Genomic DNA, 19,535 nt, shown 5'->3' with positions numbered 1-19,535 from the left:
TACTTCACGAGCTTTCCAAGCAGCACTAAAATTACGTGCAACCCACCTTTTTTCTTCTTTGCAACTATTGTTTCTGATTGATGTCACTCAAAGGGTCAGATCAGACAAGCAAATTTTTGTATCCTATAAACCGTACCTGGGTTTTGCTCTGCATGTCTAGCAAGCAACCACCCATCTAGTGCTGCTGCATTCATAGCACATCTACAATTGGTCCTGTGTGTGGCAGTTACATATTCTCTTGGTTGATAATAAATATAAACTGTTAATGCGTTGTATAAAATGCCTGGCTTATAAGAGCCTACATTCAAATCATATAACTTTAAAATGTATTCTCCCTGTGTTCAGTAGCACCTCAAATTTGATGGTATGCCCTAGATATCATAAGTTGTTCAGTGAATTTTTTTTTACTTTCATATAAATTATGCATGAAAATTAAGACTGACTATCTTGGGGACTGTCATCAGCCTTGATAAGTAGAGGTATCTCATTAAAGACAATTAGATAAGTGAATGTGCTAGTTAAGTGTGAAATGCACTTGCACAGTTAATTTTGTATTTTTGTAACTTAAATCTTACAGAGGCTACTGTAGCCTTTGCATCTACCCATGGTGAATTGTCTTATATGTACCTTTCCAAGACATGTCATTGAAGGAGAAAAGGGTGTGTGTGTGTGTGTGTGTGTGCGCGTGCGTGTGTGCGTGCGTGCGCGCGAGAGAGAGCGAGAACCCTCCACAGTCTAAGCATAGTCAAGGGTAGAAAAACTCCCCAGTACTGTATCCTCTAAAACAACGAGAAGTTTTCTGGCCTAACGGGCTTTTTGGAGGATAAGCTTTCGTGGGTAAACACCCATTTCGTCATATGCATGTAATCAACACTATCCTGCTCCTCATACTCGTCTTTAGTAAGATGTAAACAGATGTGTTTTGATACACGTGAAGAACTTATGAAATGTACAGAACCTGCTTCTTAGTTTTACCTTCTTAGATTTGTTAGTGACTCGGCGCTGGCGAAGGGCAAGTCAGAATGGGATCCAAAGCGCGCGGCGGTAGAGAAAGGACCTACTTTCCTACCTCGGTGAGCTTAGGGGATGGAAAATGCAGCATTTTCCTCTCTGCCAGTCGTGAATACAGTGAGAAGAGCTAGAGGAGCAAATGATCCTTGAAAACTCTGGAAGCTAGAAGTCACCTCTGGAACGCCAACTCAGCACGTACTGGAACGCTTAGTCAGAAGAGGTGTGAAACAAAAGCGTAGGTGGAGTTGGGAAGGACGTGGCTTGGTGCCCAAGCAGCCGCTGAGCCGTTTTTCCCTCGCCACCGGCAGCGGCTCTGTACCTGCTGCAGAGCGGAACGCATCTGCGCCGGCTGCTCTTTTCCCACGGACTCAATGAGGGGGACCCGCGGGGGAGGGGCTGAGCGGGCGGAGCGCGGGGAGCCCGTTCAAGATGGAGACGGTGACGGAGGGGAGGTGGGAGTCCCTGCCCGTCACGCTCAGCCCGGGCGTCCTGCAGACCCTGCGGGAGCTGGGCTTCCCCCACATGACCCCCGTGCAGGTAGGGGGAGGGGAGCAGCCTCGCCTCGCCTCGCCTCGCCTCGGGGGGGGGCGGTTCTGTGGCGCGGTCCGTGATCAGGCCCCAGTCGGTATTGGAGTGGGTGTGCCCCGCCCCGCGAGGCTGTGCTCGCCATCATCCCCCTTTAGTCCGGTGCGGGGGAGAGCTCGGCTTTATGTCCCCCCAGAGTACAGCCGGGGAGCCTCGCCCTCAGTAAAGTGTGTGTGTGGGGGGGGCGTGTAGTGAGCCCCTCAGGGCCCCGCCGTGCAGTTGAACCCTTTAGCGGCGGGAGCCCTCGCGGAGCCGCCCGGCCCGGCCCGGCTCGGCTCACCTCCGTGCAGTGCAGACTCCCCCTCCGCCCAGTACAGGGGAGAGCCCCTCAGGGGTGTCCACGGTGTGGTCTTTGCGCTGCCTTTTTTGTAATGCGATGGAGGGCAGTTTGTCACCGTGTGTAGTGCAAAGGTGGATGGCAGGTCCCAAAGGGAGCTGCTCCATTGTGGAATGAGTCGGGCCCCGGGCGGCAGTGGGTGCTAGTGTATGTGATAGTGTAGTGACCCGATGGACGTGACAAATTGGTTCAAGTCCTCGTCTTTTGATGATGGGCTGGTGCTTAGAACAGGGGAGTCAGAACTCCTGGGTTTTCTGTTCTTGGGTCAGTCCCTGATTTCTTGTGTGATCTAGAGGAATTACCTTTCTGGGATTCATTTTCCCATCTGTATGGGATTTAGGACACTTTGTATGTGCTTTTGTAAAGCACTTTTAGAGCTTTGGATTAATTAAGTTACATAAGATTTGTTTAATAAAACAGGGGAATGTAATTATGCAATATTTCTTTTTCCTTTAGTCTGCAACCATACCATTGTTTATGAACAATAAAGATATTGCTGCAGAAGCAGTGAGTATTTTTGTGCATTGGATTAGCTGTTTTTTTTTTCTTACAGACACTTGCACTCATAAAGAATCTAACTTTTCTTCAATTTTCACAGGTAACAGGTAGTGGCAAAACATTAGCTTTTGTAATTCCTATGTTAGAAATTCTTCTCAGACGGGAGGAAAAGTTAAAGAAAATGCAGGTAAGAATGAATTGAGGGATTTTGAATATGTTAATAAATATGCATCTGTAATTGAAGATTAAAGACTTCTTATAGAATTACTAAAGAGTCAAGTTACACATTTGCAGATCGGGCCCTTACTAGATTCATAACTAAGAATTAATTGAAAACTTTTTTGAAGTACAGTGGCGTTTTTATACACCTGAATAACGTGTTCCTCAATACAGCAACGAAAGGTCCTGTGGCACCTTATAGACTAACAGAAAAATTTAGAGCATGAGCTTTCGTGAGTTAACTCACTTCTTCAGATGCTGGTCCTGAAAATCTGCAAGGCTAGGTATAAATAAGCCAGAGCAAGGCTGGGGATAACGAGGTTAGCTCAGTCAGGAAGGCTGAGTTGTATTGTCATCAGTAGATCTGGAGGTGTGAACTCCAAGAGAGGGGAAGCTGCTTTTGTATTTAGCCAGCCATTCACAGTCTTTGTTTAATCCTGAGCTGAGGGTGTTGAATTTGCAGATGAATTGTAGCTCAGCAATTTCTCTTTGGAGTCTGGTCTTGAAATTTCTTTGCTGCAGGATAGCTACTTTTAAATCTGCTACTGTGTGTCCTGGGAGATTGAAGTGCTCTCCTATGGGTTTTTGTATATTGCCATTTCTGATGTCTGATTTGTGTGCATTTATTCTTTTACGTAGAGACTGTCCAGTTTGTCCGATGTATATGGCAGAGGGGCATTGCTGGCACATGATGGCATAAATTACATTGGTAGATGTGCAGCTGAATGAACCCACGATGGTGTGGCTGATCCGGTTAGGTCCTGTAATGATGTTGCTGGTGTGTATATGTGGGCAGAGCTGGCAACGAGGTTTGTTGCATGGATGGGTCCCTGAGATGGAGTGACTGTGGTGCGGTGTATAGTTGCTTGTTAGGATTTGTTTTAGGTTGGCGGGTTGTCTGTGAGCAATGATAGGTCTGCCTCCCAAGGCCTGTGAAAGTGTGGGATCATTGTCCAGGATGGGTTGTAGATGCCTGATGATGCGCTGTAGAGGTTTTAGCTGAGGACTGTAGGTGATGGCTAGTGGTGTTCTGTTGGTTTCTCTCTTGGGCTTGTCCTGTAGCAGGAGGCTTCGTGGCACACATCTGGCTCTGTTGATTTGTTTTCTCACTTCCTCAGGTGGGTACTGCAGTCTCAAGAATGCTTGGTGCAGATCCTGTAGGTGTTTGTCTCTGTCGGAGGGGTTGGAACAAATGCGGTTATATCTAAGTGCTTAGCTGTAAACGATGGATCGTGTGGTGTGTCTGGGATGGTAGCTGGAGGCATGAAGGTAGGCGTAGCGGTCAGTGGGTTTATGGTACAGGGTGGTACTGATGTGTCCATTGTGTATAAGCACAGTAGTGTCAAGGAAGTGGATCTCCTGTGTAGATTGGTCCAGGCTGAGTTTGATGTTGGGGTGGAAGTTGTTCAAGTCCCGGTGGAATTCCTCCAGAGTCTCCTTCCCATGGGTCCAGATGATGAAGATGTCGTCAATGTAGCGTAAATAGAGCCGGGGTGTTAGTGGACGAGAGTTGAGGAAGCGTTGTTCTAGGTCAGCCATGAAAATATTGGCATATTGAGGGGTCATGCGGGTACCCATAGCTGTGCCGCTGATTTGAAGGTATATATTGTCACCGAATCTGAAATAGTTGTGTGTGAGTATAAAGTTGCAGAGCTCAGCCGCCAGATGTGCTGTAGCATCATCAGGGATACTGTTCCGGACAGCATGGGCCTTGGGAGGCAGACCTATCATTGCTCACAGACAACCCGCCAACCTAAAACAAATCCTAACAAGCAACTATACACCGCACCACAGTCACTCCATCTCAGGGACCCATCCATGCAACAAACCTCGTTGCCAGCTCTGCCCACATATACACACCAGCAACATCATTACAGGACCTAACCGGCTCAGCCACACCATCGTGGGTTCATTCAGCTGCACATCTACCAATGTAATTTATGCCATCATGTGCCAGCAATGCCCCTCTGCCATATACATCGAACAAACTGGACAGTCTCTACGTAAAAGAATAAATGCACACAAATCAGACATCAGAAATGGCAATATACAAAAACCCATAGGAGAGCACTTCAATCTCCCAGGACACACAGTAGCAGATTTAAAAGTAGCTATCCTGCAGCAAAGAAATTTCAAGACCAGACTCCAAAGAGAAATTGCTGAGCTACAATTCATCTGCAAATTCAATACCCTCAGCTCAGGATTAAACAAAGACTGTGAATGGCTGGCTAAATACAAAAGCAGCTTCCCCTCTCTTGGAGTTCACACCTCCAGATCTACTGATGACAATACAACTCAGCCTTCCTGACTGAGCTAACCTCGTTATCCCCAGCCTTGCTCTGGCCTATTTATACCTGGCCTTGCAGATTTCCAGGACCAGCATCTGAAGAAGTGAGTTAACTCATGAAAGCTCATGCTCTAAACTTTTCTGTTAATCTATAAGGTGCCACAGGACCCTGCATTGCTGCTACAGATCCAGACTAACACGGCTACCCTTCTGATACGTGTTCCTCAATAGTTTGTGAAATTGATTAGTAGTAATTTCTGTTTGTTTATTGCTTGATGTTTACCAAGAGCAACAGATGTCTGTAAACTGTTAACAATAAAGATAATTTAAAATATGAAGTACACTACAGTAAACTCTTTTATCCAGTATTCATTCAATTGGAACTCTCAAATAACCAGCACAAACATGCCACAGCATGGAATTACAGTAAACCCTTGATAAAATGGGCTAATGAGGAGGGAGAGGTGTCCATTAAAACCAAAAGTCCCTTATATCCTAGGGTTTACTCTCAGTGTTTGCTCCTCTGGCTCTGAGCTGCACACGCTCTGCCCTGAGTGTGGGCAGTTCCTTTGGCTCTGAGCCACCCTCCCCCGCTCAGGGCACAGCATGGGAGCTGCTTCTGCTCTCAGTCACCGGTTGGTGGGGAGATGCGGCAGCAGCGACTCTCCAAGCTGCAGCCAGGGACCCTGCAGTTGTAGTGGTCTCAGCCATGGCAAGGGACCCTGTGGCAGCGGCAGTGTCAGCCGTGGCGAGCAGAGGGAGGAGACACGGCAGTGGTGGCTCTCCAAGCTGTGGCCAGGGAACACACAGCTGCAGCAGCCCCAGCCGCAGAGGGACTGGTTGTGTCTCTGGTGAGTCGCCATTTTCAGTACTGGAGAGTACAGTACAGTATTTTACTTTCTTTGCGGGGGCAGCTAGCAGACATCTGTTTTTACCAATATCTGGTAAAATGGGGTCCTCTATATCAAGGGTTTACTGTAACTCCGACCCCCAAGAGTTCCCCCTGTCTCAGATGACCTCAAGGGGCTGGAGCCGTTCAAGTTTCCCTGGCCTCAGAGTTGTTGGCATGTTTCTCCGATCCCAGCCGGCTTCTTGGCCCCAGAGCTGCCAGTGCCTTCCTCCAGCCACTGCCAGCTTCCCGGCCCCAGAGCTGCCGGCATGTTCCTCTGGACCCAGCCAGGGATCTCACATCTTTGTCTCTCCCTGGCTGCCTGTACCTCCCCAGCTGCTCTCTTATAACCGGCATATTTGCATATCTGGCAACCTCCTGTCATTGGGGTTGTCAGATATGAAAGAGGGTACTGTATAATGAAATTAAAGACATATAAGCTTTAATTGTTTATTGTAATGTCTCTTGATTTCTGAAGAAGTGTGAATTCAGATCAGTGTTAATTGTTACTAAAGATCTCTATCTTTGTTTTGTGAAAAACAAAGTGAAAAAAAAATTCACAGGAGTTTTATTCTGTTGTGTAGTGTGTTGTATGATGCATCCCATTTTGTTATGTTTCATTACCTAACGCTTGAATTGGATCATTTGTTTATTTCTCAGCCCTTGAACAAAAATGAGATTTGCACATGGAAAATTTAGCAACATAATTTCATATGGTTACAGCAAATAGTACAGGTATTTTGGGTATTTGTCTTTCCTTTTCTTTTAATGAGCAGGTTGGAGCCATAGTCATCACACCCACAAGAGAGTTAGCTGTTCAAATCGATGAAGTGCTATCACATTTCACAAAACACTTCCCCCAGTTTAGGTATGTATGTTTATGTTTGTAATGAAAACAGACCTTCCTTTAGTTTTTGTTAGCAAATTTTTGAGTGAAATATTTTTTGTTTTAGCCAGATTCTGTTGATTGGTGGTAAGAATCCAATAGAAGATATTGAAAAGTTCAAAGAACATGGGTGAGTTCACTGATAATTTAGGTATTGGTGCTTCTCAGAGCAGAAATGAGGCATAATCCTTGACCCAAAGAGTTTACAAATTATGGTGCCAATCCTGTACCTATTTAAGAATATATTTAACTCCTTGCCTCTATAAATCAATTTATTTATGGGCTTGTGTTTGTAGGGATTGTCTTCTGAATTAAACACAGCATAATGATGGCAGTAGGCAGGGATCAAATATAAAGTCTGAGTTACTGAGTAAGGGCTAATACATAACATATATATTTTTTAAACTAAAGCGATGTGTTAATTGGCTAATTTATTGTAAAACTACGACATTGACCCAGTATTGCTTGGGTGTTTAAGTGAAGTAAAGGTTTTTCCCCAAGCCCCTTCCACTCCAGTGATAAAAGCCCCAGCCCAGCAGGAGTATGGGGACTGGAGTTGGGGCCATGGTGTTTTTCCCAGGCTTCGGTCCACTGGCAGTGATGGGGTGGCTGGGGACTGCAGCTTTTTTCCTTGGCCCTGGCACAGCAACAGTGTGGGAGTTGAGGGCCATAGCCATGGAAAAGAGTCGTGACCCTGGCACTGCAGCAGTGGTGGGGATTGGGACCTACCTTCCCTAGCCCCAGGGAGAGTGGCCAGGGGGACCTGGCCTGGGACTTCGTGGTTTTCCCAGCTCCATCATGAGCTGATTGGTGGGCCCAGCTGGGATTTATATCCGTAGGGTCTCAGGAGGAGAGGTGGGGGGGCCAGCTTTGTGGGGGAGATATGGAGGACACTAAGGCTCCCCCATACAGTGTTGTAGTTGAGTGCTGTGGTGGAGTGGGGAGAGGGATTGTGGGAGGGAGGCAAGCTTTTCCTTGCACTTGCTGCCACCAATGGTGAGTCTGAAGTATGTGGTTCCTCCTATCAGTGGCCTTCCCTTTCCATGTTCTGGGAAATCCTGGGATTTCGGGCATTTCGTACTTTCCAGGCACAAGCAAACCCTGACCCTGGTTTAAGTTAGGGTATGAGAAACCAACATATTAAATGTTTTGGTCATGTCTCATGGTTTCATAAGAGTTCTTGAATAATGCTAGTGCAGACAGGCAGGCAGATGCACTCTAAATATATAGTGGATGTCATAGCAAGTGTAAGTGCTTTTTGATTCAGCTCAGGAAGGGTGGAGCTGAAAAAAGCATGTGACTGGCTGATCAGTATAAGTAGCTGGGGAGCTGTTATGTGCTAAAGTTGTCTATCTTTAGGGTTTTGTTTTTTCCACACTTAAGCATAATATCTGAGCACTTTATATGTTAATAAGAGAGACAATGGCAAAGTCTTCAGCAGACAGAACTGTCTTCCACAGTTAAATATGCACAGGTCAGTTCTCACTTGAAGATTCCAGACTGTCTTTAAGTGAAGGTTTGTGGTGTGATGAGATTCTGGGGTGTTGTTGACAGCCAAGTACAATTAAAATATAGCCTAAGCTACATATTTACCATCACTGACAGGGGGAACATCATTGTAGCCACACCAGGTCGTTTGGAGGATATGTTCCGAAGAAAAGCAGATGGATTGGATTTAGCAAGTTGTGTGAAATCACTTGATGTGCTGGTATTGGATGAAGCAGACAGACTTCTAGATATGGGATTTGAAGCAAGGTATTTTTAATATAAATTCTAGTAAGACTTGTCATTCCTATAATGCTATCCATCAAAGGCTGCCAAAGCACTTTACAGCCACTGATGTGATCAAGATGTCATCCTGTGTCACCTTATAGACCAATATGTATTTTAGAGCATAAGCTTTAGTGGGCTTATGCTCCAAAATATCTGTTAGTCTATAAGGTGTCACAGGACTTCTTGTTTTTGAAGATACAGACTAACTCAGCTACCCCTCTGATACTCAAGACGTTGATTATTCCTGTGCTACAGATGAAGAACTGAGTCACACAAAGGTTACATGAACTGCAAAAGGTCACAGAAATGACACTAAAATGTGGGAGTCCCAGGTCCCAATTTTATGGTTAGGTATTTCTGATATCCATCAAGCTGGTATTAAAAAAAAGCTTCACAATGAATTTATCCTTAGCACGATGCTTGCAAATAGGGAGGTATTATTTGTTTTTATAGAAGGGTAGTTGAGGCACAAAGAAATTAAAGGCCTTGTCTACATTAAGGAAACCTGAAAGGCCTAAATGACTTGCTGTGGTGGGAGTTAAACCCATTTCTCCTGCATCTCAGTGAAGTGATTTAACCAAAGATCCTTCTGATTTTACCATTACACTTTTTTAACTTGGCAATGAGTTGGGAAATGCAAGTGAAGCTTATTTATACTCTTTTGCTATTAATGGTACCATCACACTAAATAATTTGGTACTTCAAATATGAAATGAAAACTGATCATACGCTAAGACAAACTCACAGGAAGAATTATCAAACTGTAGTTTACATCAAGGATCTACTCTTTTTTGACTTCATCTTTTTGAGCTTCCTTGTTTAGGTTTTTTTTTGCCCATTCCCTGCGGACCTTGGAAGAAAAAAAGAAAAGCCAAGTGAAGGAGGCACCATAACAAGGCTAATAATCAAAAACATAGTTATTCATAGGTGTAGTGCATTCAGATAAATCATATTTAAAACCTCAGATGCAAACACCTTTAGGTTATAATCGAACACATGATTGTTTGTTAGGCTGACCAGCCATCCTATTTTTCCTGTGACAGTCCCTTATTTAAGCTGTCTCACAGGGGTCCCGACTTTTTTAATAAAATAGATTAATTGTCCCATATTTTGTGGGGCTCCTGTTCCCTGGCACTCGGTGTCTTGAGGTGGCATATCTGCACATCAGCTGCTAGAGAGCTCCTCCGCTGGGTAGCTGCCCCATTCCTTGGCACCCCACGGAGGTAGCCCCTACCGCCATTGTGCTCTACCATGGGGAAACGTCTTCATTCCCTGGTGCCTCCCTGCTGAGAGGTTGTGGAGCTCCCTCTCATCAGGAGGCTGTGGAGCCCCCATCCCTGGTGCCTCACTGTGGGACAGCTACCCCCATCGCTGACATGAAACAGCAGCCCCCCATCTCTGGAGACCAGTGTCCCGTTTTTGCCATAGGGCTATGTGATCACTCTGTTGTTGGTTCAACTGCCAGTGTTGGGCACAGTGCCCTTTTTAAAAAATTATTGTTGAAGATCTGATTATCAAACATTCTCTTGATGGGAACCTGGAGCCCATTTTCTTTTACAATTGTGTTTACTTGCAGTTTAAATACCATTCTGGACTTTTTGCCCAAGCAAAGACGAACAGGCCTGTTCTCAGCAACTCAGACTCAAGAGGTAGAGAACCTGGTGAGAGCAGGTCTCCGAAATCCTGTCCGCATCTCAGTGAAAGAGAAGGGAGTGGCAGCAAGTAGCACTCAGAAAACTCCCACCCGGCTTCAAAATTACTACATGGTGAGGCTCGCTGCTCCCCATATGCATTGTTTCCCTCTTAAATAGAGCGATGAACTCAGAACCTTGTACTCCAGTGTGCTGCAGTTTGCCAATCTTCTTGCCCTCAGAAGCAGCACAGCAGTGAGTATTCTAAGACTGCAGCAAAAATAGCTAGTAAGGTAATTGCTGTAAACAAAGATTGAATAGGAGCTTCCCCCAGAAGTATTCATGCTAATAAATCAAATACTAAAGGAGGCCTTAAGGCCTTTCAAATTCTTCTGAACTAGTATTGTCTAGCAGACTGAGTTGGAGATACTAAGTTGCGATTGCTGGTCTTCATTCTTTGGTCAGCCACTAATTCATTTTCTATATCCATGGGGAACCTGCTTAACTTTTCTGTGCCTCATTTTTCCCTGTCTTTGAAGTGGGGGTAAAATCTAACGCTCCCTAGCCCAAGGTCGTTCTTTATTTACTCTTTGAGAAAATAGTAATTTCAACCCAGATTTGTAAATAGGTAGTAGTCAGTAATTCAGCTTCAGGAACCTGAATAACAAGTAACTTTAAAGTTGAATTCCAATGTTAACATTTATTTCTTTTTAATTAACTTCAGCAAGCACCAATATACATAAATGACGGTGTTCCCACACTATGTGAAATACACCTCAGCAAACATTGAGATACTAGTGTAAAATGTCTCTATTAGTGCATGAATGAACTACAAAGGTTCTATACGAGAAACAAGCGAATCAGTTCATCTTGAATCCACTGTTTTATTTTCCATGTTTTTGATGTGTAGATATGCAAATCAGATGAAAAATTTAATCAGTTGGTGCATTTTCTTCGACAACATAAGCAGGAAAAACATCTAATTTTCTTCAGGTAATTCATCTGGGCTTCTTTGTGAACACAGTGCAGTGATTATGTTTGTGTTCAGTGCTGCATGAGGCACAGACCTGCTAAAGTTGTTATACTCTAGGAGCATATTAATCACTTTCTGTGTAAAATACAATGCACAAAAAGTGGGGGAGGGTGGTTGCTTCACACTGAAATTGTCTTCTACTTTGTCATAATGAAAGAACTCCTCAGGCCAGGTTAACTTTCAATGATTATTTCTTAACCACAACAACGTATTACCATAGATAGCTGTAAATTAGTTATTAAAATTTCATACATATAGTAATAAAAATAGCCAACTGGTATAGTACCTGTCTCTTTGATCCCTTTCCACCTGTAAGGCTAGATCTTAAATTCCTGGTGAGTGCAAACTTAATTCAAAGTGAATTTTGGGTGTGCAAGGAATTGAGAATCAGACCTTTAAATTGACAGGCAAATTATAGAAGTAAAGCAATTTCAGTAGTCCATAAAATGGGATGGAATATAATTGGTTTAATATCACTGATGTTTGTTAGTTAAGAACACAAAGTGATGAAAAATGCTGTCTGACATTTCTGGGGCGATACGGTAAGACACTATAATTGTAACCCTCTTTAGAATTTGGCTGTAGTACTCAGAACCAGTGTTTCTACTGAAGTGAAAAACAGCATAGGATCTTGGGTAATCAGGAGTTGCAGGACCTTAATTTTAGGTCTTGTGTGAAAGGCTTTTGCTGTCACAAATCATGTTAAGCTAGTTTTAAAGACCTCTTAATATTTTGGATCATAGAGTTGTTAGTGCTTTAAGGGTCCTATAGGAAACCATTTAATCCTGCATTGCTTTTTTTTTTTTCCAGACTGACAATACAGCTCTCCGCTCAGAGAAAGAATTAAGTCTAGGAGGCCGTGTCTACACTGGAGTTTTGTCGACAGAAGGGGCCTTCTGTGGACATAACTCGGGAAGCGCTGACACACACACAGCCTTCTGTTGACAGAATCTCAACAGAACTCTGCATTTGCCATTTGCCTGTAGCAGAGAGCATTGCAGTCTGGTAGTTCTCTGTCAACAGAGCAAGTTGTATGTAGCAGTAATCTGTTGATAGAGATTCTGTTGAGATTTTTCTGTCAACAGTAACATCTGTCGACAGATGCTTTTAGTGTAGATGTAGCCAAAGAGCTACTGTAAAAGCTCTTCAGGTCCAGTCCGTTTTTCGTAGTAACAGATTTTCCTAGCAAGAGACTGGATGGATCATAGAGCCAGTAATGGTGATGTAATGCCATTGGTTTTCAGCTTAGCTGTTCAAATCCAGCACATGTTGGTAATGACTGAAACTCATCATCTGATGGTTGTTCAGTGACCTGCGTGAACTGGGTTGATAGTTCCCCATGGATAATTGTGTCACGCACACCACAAGCATGACTGGTGACTTTTTTAGAGAGGCCAAGGATTAAACCATGGAGGTTTCTCTGCATCAAAATTTAGGCATGTTGGCAGGGCAGTATGGAGAAAGTTTGCAATATCTTGTCATGTTTTTCCTTCTGGAGTTAAGTAGAGAACTCAGCCTCCAGGGCTGTCAAGGCAGCAACTTTCACCAGCATTAAAACCACATGCAGTTGTAACATTAAAAGTACAGCTTACAAACAAAAGTTGATGCGGACTTTTTGTGCTTTTTCACTTTCTCCTCAGCACCTGTGCCTGTGTGGAATATTATGGGAAAGCTCTGGAGTCCTTAGTTAAAAATGTGAAAATAATGTGCATTCATGGGAAAATGAAACACAAACGTAACAAAATTTTTACTGAGTTTCGGAAACTCCAAAGGTAGGAGTGTGTGAATAGGTTACTCCAGCCAAAAGGATTAATACTAAGAAATGTAAAATTCCATCTTTCAGCATATGGAAGTACATACCACAGGAGTATAGAAATGTGGCATGCCTGTTGAGTAGGCTACTGAAGCATCTGGGATAATGTGGATGGTATAAATCACACTTGCTTTTAAGTGTGTATAGGTGTACTTAGTGAGGGAAAAAATAGATTAATTGGGAAAATATCACAAACTGCTCTTGGGTGGCACACTCTTTTTCAAAAGAAGCAATAGTGGACATTCCCCCAACTGATAAAAGGAATTGAACACCATCATATTTATTTATTAGTACAATAAACCCTCCAAATGTGCAATTTTGAGGTGCGCTTAACTCACATTAATGCAAGTTAAGTGCACCTCAAAATCCCGCTCCCTTGGCCCCAGTTCAAAGTCACCATGGCTCAGGCCACTGCCCCTCGCGTGCAGCTCTGGATCGACCCCCTTGTCCTGGTTCAACACCCTCCATGGCCCGGCTTACTGCCCCTGCGCACAGCTCCGGCTTAACCCCGACCCCGTGTCAGATACCCTGTGCATGGCTCTGGCTCACCCCCCTTCATGCAGCTCTCAAGTCCACCCCTCCCCGCAGCCCTAAGTCACCCCAGGCTTAACCTCCTGCCTCCCTCGCACGACCCCAACCCACCGCCAGGCTTAACCCTCCCCAACCCTAGGACTTCCCTTTAAAGTTATCTGCTTTGGCAGTTTTGCAGTCATCAGGGCCCAGCAATATTTGTATCTCACTGGAATTCCTGCACTGTTATGTTCTTTTTATTGCCATCAAAGTATTAGGATTTAGTTTTAACTTTCTGTGTGGAACTGAATCATTCCCCCAGTCTCTTGTTGGTACCGTCTTTTTTTAGAGAGTTTCAAAACCGCAGCTAGATCATTTGCTTTTTTTAATATGCTTATAGTATTTAGAAGCAGGGGAAATTATTTAAATATGGAACTTGTAAAAGAAAATGTTGATGCATCTTAAATTAGTGGTATGTAGAGTATATTAGAAAATACATGCCTTCTCCTAAATACATAGTGGAATTTTCATCCAGTGTGAATTTTAGCTCCTCTGTAATACCTTTTATAACTTTGATAATTGATATTTTTTAAAAACTTGTGGCCAAATATTCTGCCTTGATGTGCACCCCACAGCCTCCATTGGGGTTCAAGATGTGTAAATTTGGAGCAGAGTTGGCACTTCTCAAATAACTATTTAATCAGAACTTTGCATTTTCTTCCAACTTTCTAGTGGCATTTTAGCTTGCACAGATGTGATGGCCCGTGGCATAGACATTCCAGAAGTAAATTGGGTTTTACAGTATGATCCACCTAGCAGTGCAAGGTACAATTTTAATTCTTAACTTTAATCCCACTTCTGTTCATGTCAATGTACTTTTTATGTGCAGAGTAAGCTTAGTACTGTACAAAACACAGTAGAGGACATACTCCTTGCCCAAGACTGAGTCTGAATGGAGAGACAAAACAATCTAGCTGTTCTGCATGCCCCAAGGAAGGCTGGAATATTGCAGTTTTTGTTAGGACTGACATTTGTAACAGCACTTACAATTACATTTATAAGTGAGGTAGGTTAACATTAATAAAATGGTAGTGGCCAGTTACATGGGTATGAAAGAGTTCCGAGCATAAGGATGGCAGGAAAGAATACCAAAGGGGTGGTAAAGTGGTAGACGTTCAGGTCATGAAAGAAATAAAAACAAGAGCAAAGATGTATGCAAGGTTAGAGCTGTCCAGGAAATGCTGTAATGAAGGTGAAAAAAATAAAGCTAATCAAAGTAATGATTTCCCTGTCATATAGCATCAGTGTTGTCCTTTTACTGTCTGTCTCACAAACACACACACACTCTTGATAAATCACCTTTTAATATGAACATATTGAGTAGAAGTATGTGCTGCTTGGAGAGTATTCAGGTATCTCCTGTTCACTTACATCAAGATTACAGTACCACTAGATCTTCCGTTCCTTAAGACTTGCCATTCCACTCATTGTCTTGTATTATGTTAAAAGCAAATTGAGCAACTCGTGTTTAAAACTGCCTGTTCTGTTTTTAGTTCCTTTGTGCATCGCTGTGGTCGAACAGCTCGAATTGGCCATTTAGGCAGTGCTCTCGTATTTTTGCTTCCCATGGAAGAATCTTATGTTAATTTTCTCTCAATAAACCAAAAGGTGAGTTAGCTTTTATTTCCTAACTGTAGAGAAGAGTTACAATGAAAAATAACTTGTGGAACCTAAAACTAGGGTTTTTTCAGTTCAGAATGAAGACATTTTAAAACAGGGAGATATGAGGTATTTTAATCTAGGTGAGTAACAGAAAACAGATGTGAACTACTGATATAAACAAATTCATCTCCCTGTATTGTGTAATTATCTGCTTAGCTGACAACAGAAAAGTTGTATATTTTTTGTGACAGTCTTCTAATTTTTGGGCTAAAAGTAAATTAATGGTCTGAATTCCACGTGATTAGCAGTAGAACAGTTCCAGTGAGATCTAGTAATTAGAGTTGAGTGAGGATTTATGCATCCTGCTTCCTATTCTCTCAAAATTCAGTGTGACACTTAAGTCAGGCCACTTAAGTTGCCTCTGCTTATTAGTAAAAAACATGAGGTTGGTAAATGTCCTCCACATATAGAATGGGAAGCGACTGTCTAGGAAGGAGTACTGTGGTAAGGGACTTAGGGGTCATAGTGGACAACAAGCTAAATATGAGTCAGCAGTGTGATGCTGTTGCCAAAAAAGCAAACATGATTCTGGGATGCATTAAAAGGAGTGTTGTGAGCAAGACACGAGAAGTCATTCTGCTTTACTCAGCACTCATTAGGCCTCAATTGGAGTAGTGTTTCCAGTTCTGGGCACCACATTTCAACAAAGATGTGGAGAAAAGGTCTAGAGAAGAGCAACAAGAATGATTAAAGGTCTAGAGAACATGAGCTATGAGGGAAGACTGAAAAAACTGGGCTTCTTTAGCTTAGAAAAGAGAAGACTTAGAGGGGACATGATAGCAGTTTTCAAGTACCTCAAAGAGGGTTACAAGAAAAAGGGAGAAAAATTGTTCTCCTTGGCCTCTGAGGATAAGACAAAGAGCAAGGGGCTTAAACTGCAGCAAGGAAGGTTTAGATTAGACATTAGGAGAAACTTCCTGTCAGGGTGGTTAAACACTGGAATAAGTTACCTAGGGAGGTTGTGAAATCTCCATCACGGGAGATATTTAAGAGCAGGTTAGATGGACACCTATTGAGGGTGATCTAGATGGTGTTTGGTCCTGTCAAGAGGGCAGGGGCCTGGACTTGATGACCTCTTGAGGTCCCTTCCAGTTTTAGTGTTCTATGATTCTATATTGAGGCTTAATTGATGTTGAGTTATGTGTTTGACATTCCATTGCTTCTTTTAAACCATTACATTTAGCTCTTGCTTATGTTTTCGGTTAAGTGTCCCATGCAGGAAATGAAACCACTGAAAAATGTGGTAGATGTTCTTCCAAAACTGAAGTCTACGGCTTTAGCTGACAGAGACATGTTTGAGAAGGGGATGAAAGCATTTGTATCTTGTGTGCAGGCGTATGCCAAACATGAGTGCAGTCTCATCTTCCGAATAAAAGGTAATTCCCAGCAGCAATTGGTGTTTGTAGTTGTATTAAAGTTAGTGTTGCCGCACAAGCTCTAGAGTCTCTTCCTCCTGCCAAGTTCCCAGGCACATAGACACCTTCTCTTATGTTAAATATTTATATCACCTGAAAGATGTAAAGTGCTATTTAAACATTAATTAGTGACTTGAGAAGTTCTTTTGAGCGAAGGTGTAATCCTGTTTTATAGTAGGGTGAACTGAGGCACAGATCTCAAGTGATTTGGTTAAAGCCATAGAGGGGAGCTAATTCAAATTTGCAGATAAGAAGCCAGGCTATTCTGATAAAGAACGAACACAAATCTTAAGACACACAGACCTCTGCTTGCAACATGCAGAGATCCTTTTCCGAGTTTATGAAAACAGTAAAGGATGCATTACACCTTTGACAGATTTTTCTTAACACTGTGCTGATCTTGCAGAAACATGTATTATTTTAAGGATTATTTACATGTCTGGTGTGGGTGACTGAATAATGTATTTCTAGACCTGTGAAGTAAAGCTGGGTACCAAATAATTCTTCTATCTCAAAAGAGTTTGAGCATTTGAATTTTTTTTTCCTGCATGGAAAGGGGATGAAAAGTTTTGTCTTGAAAATGTCTGTGAACCAATAAGTTGAAATGTTTTTTTTAGGTCAATCAAAAGAGTCTAAGCAGCTGTTGACTTTTTTTTTGCTTTTTTAAAATATATATTTTGAAGTGCTTTGTTAAAACATTGTAGTGAGCTAATGAGACAACTTCAAAACTTCTTCTCTACAACTATTTTGTATGGGGAGATTTGTGGAAATTTGCCTTGTAAACTATTTTCATTTGCACAAATTGACTTTTTTTTATTTAAAAAAAAAAAAAAAAAAGGATTTCATAGGTCAGTTTCCCACTAATAGGCATAGACTTACACAAACTGCTAAATAGAGAGGCAGTTGAGTATAAGAACTCAAGTAATGCGCTAGGGAAGGAAAGGGTTTTACATACATAAATGGTCTGCAGTTAACACTATATAAATATATACATGCCTTCCCTCCCAGTCCAGCAAAGTACTTAAACATACACAGTCCCCTTGAAATTAGTGGAACTGCTCATGTGCAAGAGCTTTGCCGGATTTGCCTATCGCTTTGCCACATAATATCTTAATCCTTACTTTAACAGATCTGGACTTTGCTAGTCTTGCTCGAGGGTTTGCTCTGCTGAGAATGCCAAAGATGCCTGAACTAAAAGGAAAGTGTTTTTCAGACTTTGTGCCTGTCACGATTGACACAGACTCCATTCCGTTTAAAGATAAAAATAGAGAAAAACAAAGGCAAAAACATTTAGAGCAACAAAGAAAGGAAAGACAAGAAAATGAAGGAAAAAGAAAATTCATAAGGAATAAAGCCTGGTCCAAACAGAAAGCCAAAAAGGAGAAGAAGAAGCAAGTTACTAAGAAAAGGAGAAGAGAAGAGGTAAACTGCGTTCCTCAAACTCACCTGTGACTACTTCAGTAAAATCACAGCCACGTTAGACTAACACTTCCAACAGGCAGAGAGTTAAGGACTTCAGGGCATGTCTTTGTTACCCATTGCATCAATGGGCAGTGACCCAACAGGGGTTGATTTATCATGTCTAATGTAGATATGATAAATCAACAGCTGAGTACTCGCCTGTGGACTCCAGTACTCCACCAAAATGAGAAGGGTAAGCAAAGTCAACAAGAGAGCATCAGCTGTCAGCTTACTAAAGTGAAGATACTGCAGTAAGCAGACCTAGGTATATAGACTTCAGCTATCTGAATAGCTGAAGTTGCATATAGCATAATTAAGGCTTCTGTCTGGCTGAAAGTAGAGCTGTCTGTCCACAATGGAGATAGCAGGCTCACATAGAAACAGCTTGATGAATTCAAAAGCTAGTTCCATCCAGTCCTACTCCCCAGATCTGTAAGCAATATAAAATGAAGGGACCTGCAGTATGAGTTTCTTGCCTTCTCAAGAGTGCTTCGGAAAATAAGTGAGCAGTCAACCTACTATAGAAAGGGACTAGGCTCTATTCCTTGCTTTGCTTCAGTCAGCAGCACCCTCTTCTGAGCCTCCAGTAGCAGAAAGTCAAGATAGACCGTACAAGCCTGAGTTCTCCAGATGTGGTCCAGAAAGGGCAACAGGTAGAAAATATATTGATTGGCATTTTCCTCAGTCTCCTCTGGAGCAAGGTGTGAGGCTGCCCACTTCTTGCAGTTGGGCAACACCCTATATTCCATGCAAGTGTAATATTACTTCTAGCAAAGTTCTTTGTAACAACTTCAATCACACCCCTTAATCTTATGTGGGGTTTCCTTTTAGCAGGGCCAGGGTTGGGTTAGCGGGGAAAAGGAAGGACTTAAGATTCAAACAGCATTTTGAATCCACGGTTCTTTATTTCCTCTTCTGTTGCTGCACATGGATACCCCAATATGGGTATGTAATACATGACAGCAGCACAATATATGTAGCAAAGCACCAGCAGGGAGGGAAGAAATTTCCTGAGGGTTCAAATACCAAGCATAGCATTTCAGTTCAGAAATAAATCAGTCACTGTTTCAACTATCTGCAGGGCTCTGATATTGAAGATGAAGAAATGGAGGAGCTGCTGAATGATACACGACTTTTGAAAAGGTTAAAAAAAGGTAAAATTAGTGAGGAAGAGTTTGAGAAGAGGTTGATGAGCAGTGAGAAAAACATCGAAGCTGTGGCTGACTCAGAGTCTGAAGATTGACATTCCAGCATCTCTCTTTCAAGATGCGCTATATTAGTAAGGCTGCATTCATACACAAGGCCACTTTGTGGTACTGTGCTGTGCACTGGAAGTTGTGTACAAAACAGACTTGGCTTTCATAAGTACTACGTGCGTCTAGTAGAAACTCTGCAGTCTTTACTGGGGGAAACACGTATAGCTGCAACTTCGAAGACAACAGAATCCTACTGCTATTCCAAAACT

The 19,535-nt window shown here is 42.6% G+C and overlaps 1 protein-coding gene across 2 annotated transcripts; it reads left to right on the top strand.

Annotated features, from left to right (window-relative positions):
• The first annotated feature begins 1,418 nt into the window (after nt 1-1,418).
• Nucleotides 1,419-19,314, top strand: DDX55 (DEAD-box helicase 55). 2 transcript variants are annotated; one of them, XM_075012268.1, is made up of 14 exons: nt 1,419-1,548; nt 2,390-2,440; nt 2,532-2,618; nt 6,603-6,694; nt 6,780-6,842; nt 8,318-8,467; nt 10,062-10,251; nt 11,027-11,109; nt 12,790-12,921; nt 14,205-14,297; nt 15,026-15,140; nt 16,402-16,570; nt 17,739-18,031; nt 19,152-19,314. In XM_075012268.1, the coding sequence occupies exons 1-14, from the start codon at nt 1,441-1,443 to the stop codon at nt 19,311-19,313; spliced, it is 1,788 nt and encodes a 595-aa protein (XP_074868369.1). In that variant the 5' UTR covers nt 1,419-1,440; the 3' UTR covers nt 19,314. The 2 variants fall into 2 exon arrangements, with proteins under 2 accessions (XP_074868369.1, XP_074868370.1); XM_075012269.1 differs by lacking the exons at nt 10,062-10,251; nt 11,027-11,109.
• Nucleotides 19,315-19,535: the final 221 nt, after the last annotated feature.

The sequence above is a fragment of the Carettochelys insculpta genome, chromosome 18 (genome assembly GCF_033958435.1).
Source record: "Carettochelys insculpta isolate YL-2023 chromosome 18, ASM3395843v1, whole genome shotgun sequence".
Classification (NCBI taxonomy): Eukaryota; Metazoa; Chordata; order Testudines; family Carettochelyidae; genus Carettochelys; species Carettochelys insculpta.
Note: the sequence above shows the minus strand (reverse complement) of the source record. Positions and strands in the feature narration are given on the sequence as shown.